Below are 20,463 nucleotides of genomic sequence, written 5' to 3'. Positions count from 1 at the left end.
GAAACACGCGGCTGTAGTGACAGGAACAATGCATGAAATTGGTTGTAGAAGGTAACCTTGCTGAACAAACATCTTTTTAAGCAAACCTTCTAATTTTTTATCCATAGGATCTTTGAAAGCACAACTATCTTCTATGGGTATAGTGGTGCGTTTGTTTAGAGTAGAAACCGCCCCCTCGACCTTGGGGACTGTCTGCCATAAGTCCTTTCTGGGGTCGACCATAGGAAACAATTTTTTAAATATGGGGGGAGGGACGAAAGGTATACCGGGCCTTTCCCATTCTTTATTTACAATGTCCACCACCCGCTTGGGTATAGGAAAAGCTTCGGGGGGCCCCGGGACCTCTAGGAACTTGTCCATTTTACATAGTTTCTCTGGAATGACCAAATTCTCACAATCATCCAGAGTGGATAACACCTCCTTAAGCAGAGCGCGGAGATGTTCCAACTTAAATTTAAATGTAATCACATCAGGTTCAGCTTGTTGAGAAATTTTCCCTGAATCTGAAATTTCTCCCTCAGACAAAACCTCCCTGGCCCCCTCAGACTGGTGTAGGGGCCCTTCAGAACCAATATCATCAGCGTCCTCATGCTCTTCAGTATTTTCTAAAACAGAGCAGTCGCGCTTTCGCTGATAAGTGGGCATTTTGGCTAAAATGTTTTTGATAGAATTATCCATTACAGCCGTTAATTGTTGCATAGTAAGGAGTATTGGCGCGCTAGATGTACTAGGGGCCTCCTGTGTGGGCAAGACTGGTGTAGACGAAGGAGGGGATGATGCAGTACCATGCTTACTCCCCTCACTTGAGGAATCATCTTGGGCATCATTTTCTCTAAATTTTGTGTCACATAAATCACATCTATTTAAATGAGAAGGAACCTTGGCTTCCCCACATTCAGAACACAGTCTATCTGGTAGTTCAGACATGTTAAACAGGCATAAACTTGATAACAAAGTACAAAAAACGTTTTAAAATAAAACCGTTACCGTCACTTTAAATTTTAAACTGAACACACTTTATTACTGCAATTGCGAAAAAGTATGAAGGAATTGTTCAAAATTCACCAAAATTTCACCACAGTGTCTTAAAGCCTTAAAAGTATTGCACACCAAATTTGGAAGCTTTAACCCTTAAAATAACGGAACCAGAGCCGTTTTTATATTTAACCCCTTTACAGTCCCTGGTATCTGCTTTGCTGAGACCCAACCAAGCCCAAAGGGGAATACGATACCAAATGACGCCTTCAGAAAGTCTTTTCTATGTATCAGAGCTCCTCACACATGCATCTGCATGTCATGCTTCTCAAAAACAAGTGCGCAATACAGGCGCGAAAATGAGACTCTGCCTATGATTAGGGAAAGCCCCTAGAGAATAAGGTGTCCAATACAGTGCCTGCCGGTTATTTTACAAAATTCCCAAGATTAAAATAATTCCTCAAGGCTATGGAGTATAAAATATGTTTATATATAAATCGATTTAGCCCAGAAAATGTCTACAGTCTTAAAAAGCCCTTGTGAAGCCCTTTTTTTCTGTCTGTAATAAAAATGGCTTACCGGATCCCATAGGGAAAATGACAGCTTCCAGCATTACATCGTCTTGTTAGAATGTGTCATACCTCAAGCAGCAAAAGTCTGCTCACTGTTCCCCCAACTGAAGTTAATTCCTCTCAACAGTCCTGTGTGGAAACAGCCATCGATTTTAGTAACGGTTGCTAAAATCATTTTCCTCTTACAAACAGAAATCTTCTTCTCTTTTCTGTTTCAGAGTAAATAGTACATACCAGCACTATTTTAAAATAACAAACTCTTGATTGAATAATAAAAACTACAGTTAAACACTAAAAAACTCTAAGCCATCTCCGTGGAGATGTTGCCTGTACAACGGCAAAGAGAATGACTGGGGAAGGCGGAGCCTAGGAGGGATCATGTGACCAGCTTTGCTGGGCTCTTTGCCATTTCCTGTTGGGGAGGAGAATATCCCACAAGTAAGGATGACGCCGTGGACCGGACACACCTATGTTGGAGAAATAAAGCATATTGCAAGCATGCATGGAAAATAGCTACTCAGTATCTAAATTCAAGTATTAGGGCTTACTCACATTATTTTATTGGACACTGACAGATGTAGAAACATGAAAATTGATAGATAAAATAGAGTGTGATAAGGAGGCTGTTTTGTACACATAGAAAGATCAGCCTGCACTCCCTGCAAGCTAAGCCCATTTGATTACAAATACAAAAATAAACCTAAAGGAACAAATTTCCTATACATTTTATACTCTGTAGCTGGTACAACAAGTCACTGGAAACACATTAAGAAGAAACACATTTTATTTTGCAATGTCCCTTTAACGACTACAAGGTACCCTGAACTTCGCCAGTCCTTAAGGATTTGTATGCTCACAATAGCAGCGCTCTCATATATACAAGCCTCCTTAAAAGACCAGTGAAGGGGTTAAGAGAAAGATTAAACTACAACAAAGCACATCTGATAAATCCCTGTATTATATTGGTCTTCCCTTTGTATAACATTCATTTTAGCTTTTAAAGCATTGTGCAAATGGATAAAAAATGTCTTTTATATATGAAACATCATTGATCATCCTGTCAGGGTGCAACATTCCCTTATGGTGAAAATGCCCTCCACATAGACTGCATTGGAATCAGAGAAAAGTATGTTTTACCTGAAGATCTTTCATGTCTTTTTCCAAGCGAAGTCGTTCTGCGGTCTCAGTCTCCAGTAGCTGGGAGGCAGATTCTCCGGCGTTCCTCTCGTCTGTAAGCTCAGAATTCAGTTCTGTAATCTAGAAGCATAGCACACTGTCAGCACCCAGCTGTGAAAATCTATCCTTACACACAAAAAAAACTGTATTTACAATGCTCAGATGCCCAGCACTTTACCCCAGTAGAACATGAAGGTCTCCTTACGAGAGAGGTCAGGTCCTGTATTAATGAACATTTAATTGATTTAAGTTCTGAATTATCCAGACATTTTATTAAAGGGATATGAAACCAAAAATGTTCTTTTGTGATTCGGACAGAGCATACAATTTAAAAAAAACTTTTTCAATTTTCAATTTACTTCTATTACCAGCTTTGCTTTGTTCCCATGGTATTCATTGTTGAAGAGATATCTAGAAAGCTGTCTGTAGCACTACATGGCAGGAAATAGTGTTGCTGTCTAGTGCTCTTGCAAAACTGCTGCCATATAGTGATCCAGTCAAGGGCAGGCTCAAGAGCTTATGTCCATGCTTTTCAACAAAAGAATGAAGAAAAAATGATTATAGTAAAGTAAATGTGAAAATGCTCGGTCTCATAAAAAATGTTTTGGTTTTCACATCCCTTTAAGGGTACACAGACAGAGAGCGGATTCTTCTTAGGTGGTTAGCGATAAAAATAACAGGCTCAGTGAGAGGAGGCGATAGGATTTGCAAACTGGAGACAGGTTCTAAAAGCCTTTAACTGAATTTGAGGTAATACATTTTAGATACAAACAAGTATGTGAGCACACTACATGATGAAAAAGGTAAAAAAAAAAAATGTATTAAGGGATTCAAAATCCCAAAACATTTAGAAACATTTTGGACCTACAGGGAACTTAAAGGGACACTGAACCCAATTTTTTTATATATATATATATATATATATATATATATATATATATATATATACACACACACACACAGTATATACACACACATATAATATATATATATATATAAATTTGATTTCATATTGAATTTGAGGCCGCGAGAAGCCACACCCAAGCCACACCCCCTCCACCCCCATGTAGAAAGTGTCCAGGAATCTTCTGGGCAAAAGGTGGCAACCCTAATGTGACCCCTTTTATTATTTTTTAAAAAAAAAAAAAAAAAAAAAAAAAAAAGCTAATAAAAAGAAAATAGTGTAGAAGATCATAAAATAAAGATGCAGGAAGACAGCAGAAATAAAGTTATCAACAGGAAAAGTAAAAATTTAAAGCAAGGCTAAAAATAAAAAAGACATTTAGAAATAGATACAACATAGGAATGAATGGTTTGGACAAATGCGTAAACTAAAAACACTGCACATGAAATACCAGTTAACCATTATTTAGGATTACCCTGCTCTCCAGGCGGTCTGTGTTTAGTCGCAGTTCATTCCGCTCCTTATCCACTTTTTCTACCCTGCTTTTCAACTGCTGGATTTCATCCTGCAATAAGACAGAAATGTTGGCTTAAACAGACTATAAGCAAACACAAGAAAGTTAATAGATCAAGAAACGGAATAAAGCAATGGCTAGGTCTGTTGTATAAAACCTTGCAGAAGTTACAGATATATTCATCAATGTCTGCACCTCACATAAAGAGTCTTATAGCACAGTTTATATTTAAAGGTGCTGCTAAATTTATAGAGGTAAAAAATATTTAAAAGTCAAAATATGGACAGCTTCCTTGCTTTAAGAAAGTAACAGTTCAAATACAATTTCCTGTTTCACTCCTTTGATGAAATGTAGAACTGTAAACTCAAATACAAAAAATGTAAAACTTTTCGAGTGTGATGTGCTTTTGCTATAACATACATTTGCGTCTTACATTCACGCAGATTTAATTTATTGTAATAAGTCTGCAGTCCTCCTGCTGTGGCAGAGGAGAACTTCACAACTGATTCTCGTCACAGCATACAGTATTGCCTTGTGAGCCTACAGCAACTAAATAACCTCCATCATTTGTACTGGATATATGCACTTCCAGCTTATTATAAAATGTTATCCCAATTCATAAATTTTAACATTTCGATTACTAAACGGACTTGTGACTATCTTAGTATAGGTAAAAGACAAAACGCATATATATATATATATATATATATATATATATATATATATATATATATATATATATATATATATATATATATATATATAGGCAATAAAGTTGTACTCAGACTTTCAAGTTGAAAGAAAGAAAAACTTTATTGCTATATGACATTTTAGTCGGTAAACCCCTTACTCAAACAAAAGGTTTTGTCTGAGGAAATGGTTTAAACTGTGACACATTAAAAACATAATTTATGCTTACCTGATAAATTTATTTCTCTTGTAGTGTATCCAGTCCACGGATCATCCATTACTTGTGGGATATTCTCCTTCCCAACAGGAAGTTGCAAGAGGATCACCCACAGCAGAGCTGCTATATAGCTCCTCCCCTCACTGCTATATCCAGTAATTCGACTGAAACAAGCCGAGAAAGGAGAAACCATAGGGTGCAGTGGTGACTGTAGTTTAATTAAAATTTAAACCTGCCTTAAAAGGACAGGGCGGGCCGTGGACTGGATACACTTCAAGAGAAATAAATTTATCAGGTAAGCATAAATTATGTTTTCTCTTGTTAAGTGTATCCAGTCCACGGATCATCCATTACTTGTGGGATACCAATACCAAAGCTAAAGTACACGGATGATGGGAGGGACAAGGCAGAAACTTAAATGGAAGGAACCACTGCCTGTAGAACCTCTCTCCCAAAAACAGCCTCCGAAGAAGCAAAAGTATCAAATTTGGAAAATTTGGAAAAAGTATGAAGCGAAGACCAAGTCGCAGCCTTGCAAATCTGTTCAACAGAGGCCTCATTTTTAAAGGCCAAGGTGGAAGCCACAGCTCTAGTGGAATGAGTTGTAATCCTTTCAGGAGGCTGCTGTCGAGCAGTCTCATAAGCTAAACGGATTATACTCCGAAGCCAAAAAGAAAAAGGTTGCCGAGACCTTTTGACCTCTCCTCTGTCCAGAGTAGACGACAAACAGGTTAGATGTTTGGCAAAAATCTTTAGTAGCCTGTAAGTAAAACTTCAAGGCACGGACTACATCTAGATTATGCAAAAGACGTTCCTTCTTTGAAGAAGGATTAGGACATAATGATGGAACAATCTCTTGATTGATATTCTTGTTAGAAACCACCTTAGGTAAAAACCCAGGTTTTGTACGCAGAACTACTTTATCTGAATGAAAAATCAGATAAGGAGAATCACAATGTAAGGCAGATAACTCCGAGACTCTTCGAGCCGAGGAAATAGCCATCAGAAAAAGAACTTTCCATGATAGAAGTTTGATATCAATAGAATGAAGGGGTTCAAACGGAACCCCTTGAAGAACTTTAAGAACCAAGTTTAAGCTCCATGGAGGAGAAACAGGTTTAAACACAGGCTTAATTCTAACTAAAGCCTGACAAAATGCCTGAACGTCTGGAACTTCTGCCAGACGTTTGTGTAAAAGAATAGACAGAACAGAAATCTGTCCCTTTAAAGAACTAGCTGATAATCCTTTGTCCAAACTCTCTTGGAGAAAGGACAATATCCTAGGAATCCTAACCCTACTCCATGAGTAATTCTTGGATTCACACCAATGAAGATATTTACGCCATATCTTGTGGTAAATTTTCCTGATGACAGGCTTTCGTGCCTGTATTAAGGAATCAATTACTGACTCTGAGAAGCCACGCTTTGATAGGATCAAGCGTTCAATCTCCATGCAGTAATTGTTTTTATAGTAAATCGTTGGAGTGGGTTATCTTTTTACCCTAGTATCATAACCAATCAATTTCCAGAGACTGCAGTGTATGGGACACCTGATTTGTCTACACTGTTGCTGTTTTGCTCAATCGGAAACTTGGAAGAAAGGTGTGTGAGCCCAAGGGTTCGTGATTGGCTGCAATACTCACGTGACTGCGGGAGGCTTGGTGCACGCCATTGGTTGGTCTTCCGGGCGACGGTTGAGGTCCCGGTCTGTTTTGCTAGGCACATCTTGGTGCTGCTGTGTTTGTAAGTATCCCTTCTATCTGTTACCCGAGTGTGCTTCCAGTTAGTGACTATATCACCCTATGTTTGGCGCCTTCTTATCGCCAATATAGATCCTCACAAGTTGATTATACTTGGTACCCTATAAATTGTTCATTTTGAAACCGAGTGTGCGTTCTCATGCACTATTCATATAAATAACATAAAGCTTTATATAGTGTATATGCATTGGTTGCTGTAGGTTAAGCTGCTGATTATAGGCACATTACGCAAGTGGACCACAGAGAACCATGATCTGGCCCAGTTCCAACAGTGAGGTTTTGCCTCAGGGGCTTGCTATGTCAGTTCTTGTGGTCTAAAACCGCTTTCCTTTTGACTCAGTAAAGCCTTTGTTAAAGTTAGCTGTAATTCCCATGTGCAGCTCCTGATAATATAAACATTCTTTGCCACTCCTTTTCACTCACACAGGACCCAAGAGATCAATAAATGTAATGTGAACATGCAGACAAGAACCTGCTCACAGCTAAGGGGAGGAGATGCACCAGGTCTCACGGCTCATATTAATTACAAATTTAAAACCTATTCTTTTTGCGAAGGTCTATTTAATTTTTCTACTTGTCAATGTCATTCATTATAACAGTTTCAAATTAGTGCAATATGCCCGATTCGCCAATCAATAAAAGACATCAATTTAAAAAAAAGGCACAAAATAGCTGGTTCAGGCCATGTATACGAATCACCTTGTCCAGTTCTGGTCAAGTTACATTGATGGACAAATGGTGTATGGTTAAACATAGGCCACTGCACGCTATTGCCTGTAAACGCTTAGATTTAAAACGGCAGCTATTATAGTTGTAGAAGTATTAGAAATAATACTAGTTTTAATACACATTTTAATATAATCTAGATTTGACCAGGCAAGTTGAAGTTATACCCTGTAAACATTTTTGAAGGAATGTTACAAGTATCAAGGAGGTGGTTTACCATTGGGATGACTCTGGATAAACATCTGAAATGCACCATTTAAAGGGACAGTAAAGTTAAACATTCATGATTCAGAATCAAACTTTGCTTTGTTCTCTTGATATCCTTTGTTGAAGAGTAAACAGATAGGTTTGTAGAAACTAAGGAAGGTGCACATGTCTTTAGCACTCTATGGCAGCAGTGTTTGCAACAATGTTTATAGCAATGTTCAATTCAGTTGCAAACATAGCTGCAAGATGGTTAAAGGGATATGAAACCCACTTTTTCTTTCATGATTCAGATAGTGCATGCAATTGTAAGCAACTTTCTAAATTACTCCTATTATCAATTTTTTTTCATTCTCTTGGTATACTTTGTTGAAGGAGCAGCAATACACTACTGGTTTAAAACTGAACACATGGATGAGCCAATGACAAGATATTTATGCAGCCACCAATCAGCAGCTAGAACCTAGGTTCTTTGCTGCTCCTGAGTGTCCCTAGATAAACCTTTCAGCAAAAGATAACAAGTGAAGGAAGCAAATTAAATAATAGAAGTAATTTGCAAAGTTGTTTAAAATTGTATTTTCTATCTGAATCGCTATAGAACAATGTTGCGTTTCATTTACCTTTAAAAGACACATTTGCTCACCTAGGATTACTCTTCAACAAAGGATACCAAGGGAACAAAACAAAATCGATTATATAAGTACAATGGAAAGTTGTTTAGAATTGCATGCTCTATTAAATTCATTTAACTTTAATTTTGACTTGACTATCCCTTTAAATGTACACTACAAATAATATCCTTTTATACTTATATCCCTGTATATATTTTGCTTTTACACGCCCCTGGAGTGAATCTCAGGGCAAACCGGTTTACACACACGGATGACTAGCTGGAGAAGCACTCAAGTACAGGCATTATGTGCACACATCAATCAGTCCGTATAAGCTTTGAGATAGAGTCCTTTTACATGTCCCTAGAGCAAGCTTTTATTTTTATTACAAAGTTCTTAAAATCTTTATGTTGTGACTGAATAGGCCCATTTAAATTTACACCACCAATCCCGTATTATATTTATTATTTGGTCTAAAAATATTCATGTTAATTTAAATTAAATAAACTCAAGCAAACATTTTCATAAACATTCCCCTGATAAACAACGAAACGTCTGAATAAGCAATGGCTTGCCCAAGAGTTATTTCTAGAGCTTACAAAAGTAAACTTGGCTCAACTGCAGAACATTGATCATGGGATTAAACCTAGGGCAATGTTAGCAACTACAGTTCTTGCAGCTCTTGCTACCAAGATTAGAACCCTGACTCACACTCAATGCAAACTACTCTGGCTTAAAGGGACATGAGACCCAATATTTGTATTTCATGAATCAGATAGAGCATGTGATTTAAAGAAATTTCCAATTTACTTCCATTATCTAACTTGCGTCATTCTCTTGGTATCTTTTGTTAAAGAAGTAGCAATACACTACTGGGAGATAGTTAATGCACTGGGTGAGCCAATAACATGAAACATACATGTGCAGCCACCTTTTATCAGCTCCTGAGCCTACCTATGTATCAATTTCAACAAAGGATACAAAAAGAACTAAAATTAAATAAAAATAACTAGGTTAAGTTGTGTAAAATCGCAAGCTCTATTTGAATCATGAAAGAAAACAAATTGGGTTCAATGCCCCTATAATAAATATGATGAACACAAAACTATTTAATGGAGAAACAAACAAGCTATCACAAGCGTTTTGAGGATTAAAAATAAGAAATATATTCAGGAAAAATGTTAGACTTCATATTATACTTTAGATAGCATTACAAAGCATACATCACATAGGCAGTTCCTCTATATGGTCACAAACTTAAAAGGGACATTCCAGCCAAAATTGTAATCCACATGGATGCATTTTAGCTTTGAATAGAAGCATTTTTGTAATATACATATATTAGCAAAAATGCTTCTAACAAAAGCTTTAACTGTTTCAAAAGTGTATTTAAGTATGCACCGTGCACCAGCATTTTAAACACGGCACTTGCTCAATTAACAAATTCAGTCATTGAGCACTTGCTCAATGACTCAATTTGTTAATTGATTGCATGATACAAGCCCCACTGGCGCTCTGAACAGCTGCAGTATTTAAAATGCTGGTGCACCAAGAATAATTAGCTATGCTTCACATGCAGAAAATTTGTTAACACTAAAACAGTAATAACTTTTACTAGAAGCATTTTTGCCAATATGTGTATATAGCAAATATATTTCTATTCAAAGGTTCATCTACCAGCATTTAAATTTTGACGAGAATGTCCCTTTAACCCTTAACGACCGACAACGTACAGGGTACGTCTTACAAAAAATGGTTGTTAATGAATAAGGACGTACCATGTACGTCAGGGGTTTCAAGCAGTGGAAGCGATCCACTTTCAAGGTATTGCCGTGATACCTCGATATTGAGGCATCACTGCAATATCTTTTTTCATACCCCAATGCAGAGAGAGCCACTCTGTGGCCTTCTCTGCATCGGCCAGCGATGGTGCTGATCGTTAATGGGTGGCAAACTTCCGGCCAGCAGTGTGTAATCACTTGCGGGTGCACCAGCGTTCTGCCCATATGAGCACCTATGAAGTGATGCAAGTGGGTGGTGGGAGAGGAGGATGGGAAAGGGAGGGGAGAAATAATGTTGGGAAAGGGATCTGGGAGGGGGATTAGGGCAGGGTATTGAGGGGACGCAGCTACACTTCAGAAAAAGTGGGTATAACTTAAAATAAATATTTTTTATTGTAGACAGCTGCCAGTACCCAAAATGGTGGCAAATAGTTAGTGGGGGGAGGGTTAGAGAGCTGTTAGGGGGGGCTCAGGGAGGTTGGGTGGTAAAGAAGAGATCCTACACTGCAGAAAAACATAATTTATGTAAGAACTTACCTGATAAATTCATTTCTTTCATATTAGCAAGAGTCCATGAGCTAGTGACGTATGGGATATACATTCCTACCAGGAGGGGCAAAGTTTCCCAAACCTCAAAATGCCTATAAATACACCCCTCACCACACTCACAAATCAGTTTAACATATAGCCAAGAAGTGGGGTGATAAGAAAAAAGTGCGAAAGCATAAAAAATAATGAATTGGAATAATTGTGCTTTATACAAAAAAATCATAACCACCACAAAAAAGGGTGGGCCTCATGGACTCTTGCTAATATGAAAGAAATGAATTTATCAGGTAAGTTCTTACATAAATTATGTTTTCTTTCATGTAATTAGCAAGAGTCCATGAGCTAGTGACGTATGGGATAATGACTACCCAAGATGTGGATCTTCCACGCAAGAGTCACTAGAGAGGGAGGGATAAAATAAAGACAGCCAATTCCGCTGAAAAAAATCCACACCCAAAACAAAGTTTAAATCTTATAATGAAAAAAACTGAAATTATAAGCAGAAGAATCAAACTGAAACAGCTGCCTGAAGTACTTTTCTACCAAAAACTGCTTCAGAAGAAGAAAACACATCAAAATGGTAGAATTTAGTAAAAGTATGCAAAGAAGACCAAGTTGCTGCTTTGCAAATCTGATCAACCGAAGCTTCATTCCTAAACGCCCAGGAAGTAGAAAGTGACCTAGTAGAATGAGCTGTAATCCTTTGAGGCGGAGTTTTACCTGACTCGACATAAGCAAGATGAATCAAAGACTTTAACCAAGACGCCAAAGAAATGGCAGAGGCCTTCTGACCTTTCCTAGAACCGGAAAAGATAACAAATAGACTAGAAGTCTTTCGGAAATTTTTAGTAGCTTCAACATAATATTTCAAAGCTCTAACTACATCCAAAGAATGCAACGACCTTTCCTTAGAATTCTTAGGATTAGGACACAATGAAGGAACCACAATTTCCCTACTAATGTTGTTAGAATTCACAACCTTAGGCAAAAATTTAAAAGAAGTTCGCAACACCGCCTTATCCTGATGAAAAATCAGAAAAGGAGACTCACAAGAAAGAGCAGATAATTCAGAAACTCTTCTAGCAGAAGAGATGGCCAAAAGAAACAAAACTTTCCAAGAAAGTAATTTAATGTCCAGCGAATGCATAGGTTCAAACGGAGGAGCTTGAAGAGCCCCCAGAACCAAATTCAAACTCCAAGGAGGAGAAATTGACTTAATGACAGGTTTTATACGAACCAAAGCTTGTACAAAACAATGAATATCAGGAAGACTAGCAATCTTTCTGTGAAAAAGAACAGAAAGAGCAGAGATTTGTCCTTTCAAGGAACTTGCAGACAAACCTTTATCCAAACCATCCTGAAGAAACTGTAAAATTCTAGGAATTCTAAAAGAATGCCAAGAAAAATGATGAGAAAAACACCAAGAAATGTAAATCTTCCAGACTCTATAATATATCTTCCTAGATACAGATTTACGAGCCTGTAACATAGTATTAATCACAGAGTCAGAGAAACCTCTATGACTGAGAATTAAGTGTTCAATCTCCATACCTTCAAATTTAAGGATTTGAGATCCTGATGGAAAAAAGGACCTTGCGATAGAAGGTCTGGTCTTAACGGAAGAGTCCACGGTTGGTAAGTGGCCATCCGGACAAGATCCGCATACCAAAACCTGTGAGGCCATGCTGGAGCCACCAGCAGAACAAACGAGCACTCCTTTAGAATCTTGGAAATCACTCTTGGAAGAAGAACTAGAGGCGGAAAGATATAGGCAGGATGATACTTCCAAGGAAGTGACAATGCATCCACTGCCTCCCCTGAGGATCCCTGGATCTGGACAGATACCTGGGAAGCTTCTTGTTTAGATGAGAAGCCATCAGATCTATTTCTGGAAGTCCCCACATTTGAACAATCTGAAGAAATACCTCTGGGTGAAGAGACCATTCGCCCGGATGTAACGTCTGGCGACTGAGATAATCAGCTTCCCAATTGTCTATACCTGGGATATGAACCGCAGAAATTAGACAGGAGCTGGATTCCGCCCATACCAGTATTCGAGATACTTCTTTCATAGCCAGAGGACTGTGAGTCCCTCCTTGATGATTGACATATGCCACAGTTGTGACATTGTCCATCTGAAAACAAATGAACGACTCTCTCTTTAGAAGAGGCCATGACTGAAGAGCTCTGAAAATTGCACGGAGTTCCAAAATGTTGATTGGTAATCTCACCTCCTGAGATTCCCAAATCCCTTGTGCTGTCAGAGACCCCCAAACAGCTCCCCAACCTGTCAGACTTGCATCTGTTGAAATCACAGTCCAGGTCGGAAGAACAAAAGAAGCCCCCTGAACTAAACGATGGTGGTCTGTCCACCACGTCAGAGAATGTCGTACTATCGGTTTTAAAGATATTAACTGAGATATCTTTGTATAATCCCTGCACCACTGGTTCAGCATACAGAGCTGAAGAGGTCGCATGTGAAAACGAGCAAAGGGGATTGCGTCCGATGCAGCAGTCATAAGACCTAGAATTTCCATGCATAAGGCTACCGAAGGGAATGATTGAGACTGAAGGTTTCGACAAGCTGAAACCAATTTTAGACGTCTCTTGTCTGTCAGAGACAGAGTCATGGACACTGAATCTATCTGGAAACCTAAACAGGTTACCCTTGTCTGAGGAATCAATGAACTTTTTGGCAAATTGATCCTCCAACCATGTTCTCGAAGAAACAATACAAGTCGATTCGTATGAGATTCTGCTAAATGTGAAGACTGAGCAAGTACCAAGATATCGTCCAAATAAGGAAATACCACAATGCCCTGTTCTCTGATTACAGACAGAAGGGCACCGAGAACCTTTGGAAAAATCCTTGGAGCTGTTGCTAGGCCAAACGGCAGAGCCACAAACTGGTAATGCTTGTCTAGGAAAGAGAATCTCAGAAACTGATAGTGATCTGGATGAATCGGAATATGCAGATATGCATCCTGTAAATCTATTGTGGACATATAATGCCCTTGCTGAACAAAAGGCAGAATAGTCCTTATAGTTACCATTTTGAATGTTGGTATCCTTACATAATGATTCAATATTTTCAAATCCAGAACTGGTCTGAAGGAATTCTCCTTCTTTGGTACAATGAAGAGATTTGAGTAAAACCCCAGCCCCTGTTCCAGAACTGGAACTGGCATAATTACTCCAGCCAACTCTAGATCTGAAACACATTTCAGAAATGCTTGAGCCTTCACTGGATTTACTGGGATACGGGAAAGAAAAAATCTTCTTGCAGGAGGCCTTATCTTGAAGCCTATTCTGTACCCTTGTGAAACAATGTTCTGAATCCAAAGATTGTGAATCGAATTGATCCAAATTTCTTTGAAAAATCGTAATCTGCCCCCTACCAGCTGGGCTGGAATGAGGGCCGCACCTTCATGTTGACTTGGGAGCTGGCTTTGGCTTTCTAAAAGGCTTGGATTTATTCCAGACTGGAGATGGTTTCCAAACTGATACCGCTCCTGTAGGGGAAGGATCAGGCTTTTGTTCCTTATTGTGACGAAAGGAACGAAAACGATTAGTAGACCTAAATGTACCTTTAGATTTTTTATCCTGTGGTAAAAAAGTTCCTTTCCCCCCAGTAACAGTTGAAATAATAGAATCCAACTGTGAACCAAATAATTTATTACCCTGGAAAGAAAGGGAAAGCAAAGTTGACTTAGAAGACATATCAGCATTCCAAGTTTTAAGCCATAAAGCTCTTCTAGCTAAAATAGCTAGAGACATATACCTGACATCAACCCTAATGATATCAAAGATGGCATCACAAATAAAATTATTAGCATGTTGAAGAAGATTAACAATGCTATGAGAATTATGATCTGTTACTTGTTGCACTAAAGCTTCCAACCAAAAAGTTGAAGCTGCAGCAACATCCGCTAAAGATATAGCATGTCTAAGAAGATTACCTGAACATAAGTAAGCTTTCCTTAGAAAGGATTCAATTTTCCTATCTAAAGGATCCTTAAAGGAAGTAGAGTAAAGATAGCCCCATCAACCTTAGGGATTTTGTCCCAAAACTCTAATCTGTCAGATGGCAGATTGCTTAAAACGTTTAGAAGGAGTAAATGAATTACCCAAATTATTCCATTCCCTGGAAATTAATTCAGAAATAGCATCAGGGACAGGAAAAACTTCTGGAATAACTACAGGAGATTTAAAAACCTTATTTAAACGTTTAGATTTAGTATCAAGAGGACCAGATTCCTCTATTTCTAATGCAATTAAGACTTCTTTAAAAGTAAAGAACGAATAAATTCCATTTTGAATAAATATGAAGATTTATCAGCATCAACCTCTGAAACAGAATCCTCTGAACCAGATGAATCATTATCCGAATCAGAATGATGATGTTCATTTAAAAATTCATCTGAAAAATGAGAAGTTTTAAAAGACCTTTTACGTTTACTAGAAGAAGGAATAACAGACAGCCTTCTTAATGGATTTAGAAACAAAATCTCTTATGTTAACAGGAACACTCTGAGTATTAGATGTTGATGGAACAGCAACAGGTAATGTAGTATTACTAAAGGAAATATTATCTGCATTAACAAGTTTGTCATGACATTCAATACAAACAACAGCTGGAGGAACAGATACCACAAGTTTACAGCAAATACACTTAACTTTGGTAGATCCAGCATCAGGCAGCGATTTTCCAGAAGTATCTTCTGATTCAGGGTCAATCTGAGACATCTTGCAATATTTAATAGAAAAAACAACATATAAAGCAAAATTGATCAAATTCCTTAAATGACAGTTTCAGGAATGGGAAAAAATGCCAGTGAACAAGCTTCTAACAACCAGAAGCAAATAAACAATGAGACTTAAATAATGTGGAGAAAATAATGACGCCCATATTTTTTAGCGCCAAAAGAGACGCCCATATTATTTGGTGCCTAAATGCTTTTAGCGCCAAAAATGACGCCACATCAGGTAACGCCGACACTTTTGGCGCAAAAACGTCAAATTACGCAACTTCCGGTGACAAGTATGACGCTAGAAATAACAAAGATTTTTTTGCGGCAAAACAGTCCGCGCCAAGAATGACGCAATAAAATGAAGCATTTTCAGCCCCCGCGAGCCTAACAGCCCACAGGGAAAAAAGTCAAATTTTAAGGTAAGAAAAAAATTGATTATTCAAATGCATTATCCCAAATAATGAAACTGATTGTCTGAAATAAGGAATATTGAACATCCTGAATCAAGGCAAATAAATGTTTAAACACAAATATTTAGAACTTTATATAAAAGTGCCCAACCATAGCTTAGAGTGTCACAAAAATAAGACTTACTTACCCCAGGACACTCATCTACATGTAGTAGAAAGCCAAACCAGTACTGAAACGAGAATCAGTAGAGGTAATGGTATATATAAGAGTATATCGTCGATCTGAAAAGGGAGGTAAGAGATGAATCTCTACGACCGATAACAGAGAACCTATGAAATAGACCCTGTAGAAGGAGATCATTGAATTCAAATAGGCAATACTCTCTTCACATCCCTCTGACATTCACTGCACGCTGAGAGGAAAACCGGGCTCCAACCTGCTGCGGAGCGCATATCAACGTAGAATCTAGCACAAACTTACTTCACCACCTCCACAGGTGGCAAAGTTTGTAAAACTGATTTGTGGGTGTGGTGAGGGGTGTATTTATAGGCATTTTGAGGTTTGGGAAACTTTGCCCCTCCTGGTAGGAATGTATATCCCATACGTCACTAGCTCATGGACTCTTGCTAATTACATGAAAGAAATATAATTTTTATATTTTTATACTGGCAGATGTTCTGCCAATACTAAAGATAGCGGTGACAATAGTGAGGTGGGGGAGGGAAGAGCTATTTGAGAGTGGTCAGGAAGGGATCAAGGGGTGGGATGTGTCAGGTGGGAGGCTGACCGCTACACTAAAGCTAAAATGAACCCTTCAAGCTCCCTAATTAACCCCTTCACTGCTGGGCATAATATAAGTGTTGTGTGCAGTGGCATTCTAATTACCAAAAAGTAATGCCAAAGCCATAAATGTCTGCTATTTCTGAACAAAGGGAATCCCAGAGAAGCATTTACAACCATTTGTGCCATAATTGCACAAGTTGTTTGTAAATAATTTCAGTGAGAAACCTAAAGTTAGAGAAAAAGTGAACAATTTTTTTTATTTGATCGCATTTGGCGGTGAAATGGTGGCATGAAATATACCAAAATGGACCTAGATCAATACTTTGGGTTGTCTACTAAAAAAAAATATATACATGTAAAGGGTTATTCAGGGATTCCTGACAGATATCGGTGTTCCAATGTAACGATCGCCAGTTTTGAAAAAAAAAAAATGCTTTGGAAATTGCAAAGTGCTACTTGTATTTATTGCCATATAAACTTGCAAAAAAAGCAAAGAACATGTAAACATTGGGTATTTCTAAACTTAGGCCAAAATTTAGAAACTATTTGGCATCGGTGTTTTTTGGTGGTTGTAGATGTGTAACAGATTTTGGGGGTTAAAGTTAGAAAAAGTGTGTTTTATCCCATTTTTTCATCATATTTTATAAAAAAAAATGTTTATAGTAAATTATAAGATATGATGAAAATAATTGTATCTTTAGAAAGTCCATTTAATGGTGAGAAAAATGTATATAATATGTGTGGGTACAATAAATGAGTAAGAGGAAAATTACAGCTAAACACAAACACCGCAGATAATGTAAAAAATAGCCCTGGTCCCAAACGGTCAGAAAATTGAAAAGTGCTGTCGTCCTTAAGGGGTTAATACAGCAAAAATATATCTTCTTTATCTAGGGGTGTATTTAAACTAATAGACTGCATTATCTTAACTGTATTTAAATGCACTGGTGAGGTTACGCTCCATTTAAAGGGATATTTTATATATCTGTAGCATTTAAAAACACCATTGCTTGTGTGGTGTGTGCATACAACACACACAAAAATAAAAATAATCAGCTTTAGCTTAAAATAAAATACTTGAAAACAAGAATATCCGGTTCAAATAGTAGACTTACATACTCAACAGATTTTCTTTTTCAAATGTGTTGAAAAATATCCCCTTAAAGGGACACTGAACCCAAATGTTTTCTTTCATGATTCAGATATAGCATGAAATTTTAATCAACTTTCTAATTTACTCCTATTATCAATTTTTCTTCGTTCTCTTGCTATCTTTATTTTAAAAGCAGGAATGTAAATCTTAGCAGCCAGCCCATTTTAGATTCAGCACCATGGATAGTGCTTGCTTATTGTAGGCTTACATTTACCCACCAATAAGCATGCATAACCCAGGTTCTCAACCAAAAATGGTCCGGCTCCTATGCATCACAGTCCTGCTTTTTAAATAAAGATAGGAAGAGAACGAAGAAAAGTTCATAATAGGAGTAAATTAGAAAGTTGCTTAAAATTGCATGCTCCATCTGAATCATGAAAGAAAAAATGTGGGTTTAGTGTCCCTTTAACTAAAACACACACTGACACAGGCATAGCTAAAACAAAAAAAAATCTGATATTAAATCAGTGTGAATATCTTCAAACAGATTAGTAACTAAACACACCCATATCAAGATCCGTTCCCAAAACAACTGTACAATGTAATTCTTAGTGCTTTTAAAAGATAGACTACACCTGCCAATGCGCCCCCCCCCCCCCCTCCCCAGCTGACAAAAATTATTTCCAGTTGTCTGCATAATTGGACAAGGTGAACAAAATTACATCTTCCTGTAGCAGTTTCGTTCAGATACTTACAACTTGTCAATTATTTAACCTAATCTAGATCTTTTTTGTCACCCTTAGAAATGACTTGTGAGAATAATACACCTGACAAGTGGAGAGACCTACAATATACAGCATTTTGCATTCCACTACTATACTGGCGCTTACCACCTCTGCTGTACGGCCTTCTCCTTTCTATAAAGATAGTACAATAGTAACAGATATCAGTCTTCTACCATCCAGTAATGTGCGCTGGTGTAGCTTATGTGCTGATTCATAAACACTAAAACATAGGCACAAGCTAAATCAATCTGGTGAGATGCTATTTGCATTATGCTAGCTATACAGAAGCTCTTCGAAGTCACATTTTTCCTATATTCTCTTACAAGATTGGCCAAAGTAATGGGACCAAAATCACACTTAACCAGCATCGCTAATGAAACAGATGAGAGGCCGACCTTATCGTATTTGTAGGAAGTATTTGGGCAGCAACAAGTAAAACAAGTGTAATCCTTCCAACTGTCATTAAACTGACAGGAAGAGAACGAATAAGAGAAAGAAGCCATTGACAAAGATAAGCATCTTGTACTGCTATGGTCTGGAAACAGGTGGAATAAATGCACACACAGCCCTTATAACATTTTCTGAATATGGAAGTTGATGCAGTTGAGACGGTGTGTGTGTATTACTAAGGGTGCTTTTTATGTATATATAAACTCCTATGTTGTTCCTTTATATCTGATTATAATGAGATAAAGTAAAAAACAAAAACAAAATACATTTAAAGGATTTAACGATTTTTTGTGTCACTGCGTTATTCATTCAACAGTATTTTTAAAGAAAACACTGCTTAATACAGATTAGTCTAAAAGCTATTCACAGATAAGGCAGACAATTCTGAATAATAAGTAAGATTATACCTATATACACAGAGCACTCCAGCGGGTTAGAATTATACGCAGTATGTCAACTTACATCTTTTCCTCGAATCTGGTCCTCTGTAAGCTGCACTTCAATCAAAGGTCGTACGGTGGTAAAAAGCTTCCACCAAGGCCAGTTTTTCACTCCTTTGTTCTTCTTAATGTTTTTCTGAATGCAACGAATAGCAAGCTCTTGGATCTAAAAGGGACACATTGTGTGAGATAGGCAGGAAGATCAGAAAGTCATGAATGCACAAAGCATGTAAGAACACTTTTCAACAGCTAAAGACATAGTTCTAAAATAAAGAAAACAAAGTGTATTATGCCCAGGAAAAGTGCCAAGTATATCACGAAGATAAAGCACAGCCAGCACACCATAAATGGGATAAAGGGAAAGAAAGATGGAGCAGTATGATGAAAAGGGAGAGGGAATAAATACAAAGCGGAGGGTGAGAAAGAGGATTATTATTGGGGAGTAGAATTTCTGGTGTGACAAGGAAAAAACCTGCAAGAAAGACGGTTTTACAGAACCCAATTTAAATAATTTCATAGCAACACTTTAAATACTAACTCCCCGAAATATAATACCTACAAAGTGTGTATTAGGTCCCAAATCAAGCATTGCATGAACCTTTGCACCAATCAGTGGATGCATAGATGAGATATTGTCACTGTGGGTGTGTAAATGGTTTCTAACACTGTTACTATTTTATTTCTTTTTTGCTATACTGTATATATGCTACATTTCTATGCATAAATACGTTTTTCCCAATCTTATCATAACTTTTGTACAGTTTGGTTAATATCTAAGCAACTACATGAAGGTATGCTCTGAGAAAGCAATGCCTTTAAGACCTTCCTACAAAGAATAGTTTATGAAGTTAAAGGGACATAAAAACCCAACATTTTTCTTTTATGATTCACATAGAGCATTTGATTTTTTAAAAAAGGTTTCCAGTTTACTTCTATTGTCAAGAAAATGTGCTGTCATCTAGTGATCTAGCTAATGTATACAATTCTTGCAAAAACATAATTTATGCTTACCTGATAAATTCCTTTCTTCTGTTGTGTGATCAGTCCACGGGTCATCATTACTTCTGGGAT

General features: G+C 37.6%; 1 protein-coding gene across 9 annotated transcripts in view; it reads right to left on the bottom strand.

The window, feature by feature from the left end:
* MYO18A (myosin XVIIIA) overlaps window positions 1-20,463 on the bottom strand; it is a 527,256-nt gene that overhangs the window by 211,956 nt on the left and 294,837 nt on the right. For all 9 annotated transcript variants that reach the window (XM_053706173.1, XM_053706175.1, XM_053706166.1 and 6 more), the window contains 3 exons: window positions 19,415-19,558; window positions 4,103-4,192; window positions 2,685-2,804 (listed from right to left, as the gene is read on the bottom strand). In XM_053706173.1, the coding sequence (XP_053562148.1) occupies window positions 2,685-2,804; window positions 4,103-4,192; window positions 19,415-19,558 (354 nt within the window). The remainder of the gene's footprint in view (window positions 1-2,684; window positions 2,805-4,102; window positions 4,193-19,414; window positions 19,559-20,463) is intronic.

The sequence above is a fragment of the Bombina bombina genome, chromosome 3 (genome assembly GCF_027579735.1).
Source record: "Bombina bombina isolate aBomBom1 chromosome 3, aBomBom1.pri, whole genome shotgun sequence".
Classification (NCBI taxonomy): domain Eukaryota; kingdom Metazoa; phylum Chordata; class Amphibia; order Anura; family Bombinatoridae; genus Bombina; species Bombina bombina.
Note: the sequence above shows the minus strand (reverse complement) of the source record. Positions and strands in the feature narration are given on the sequence as shown.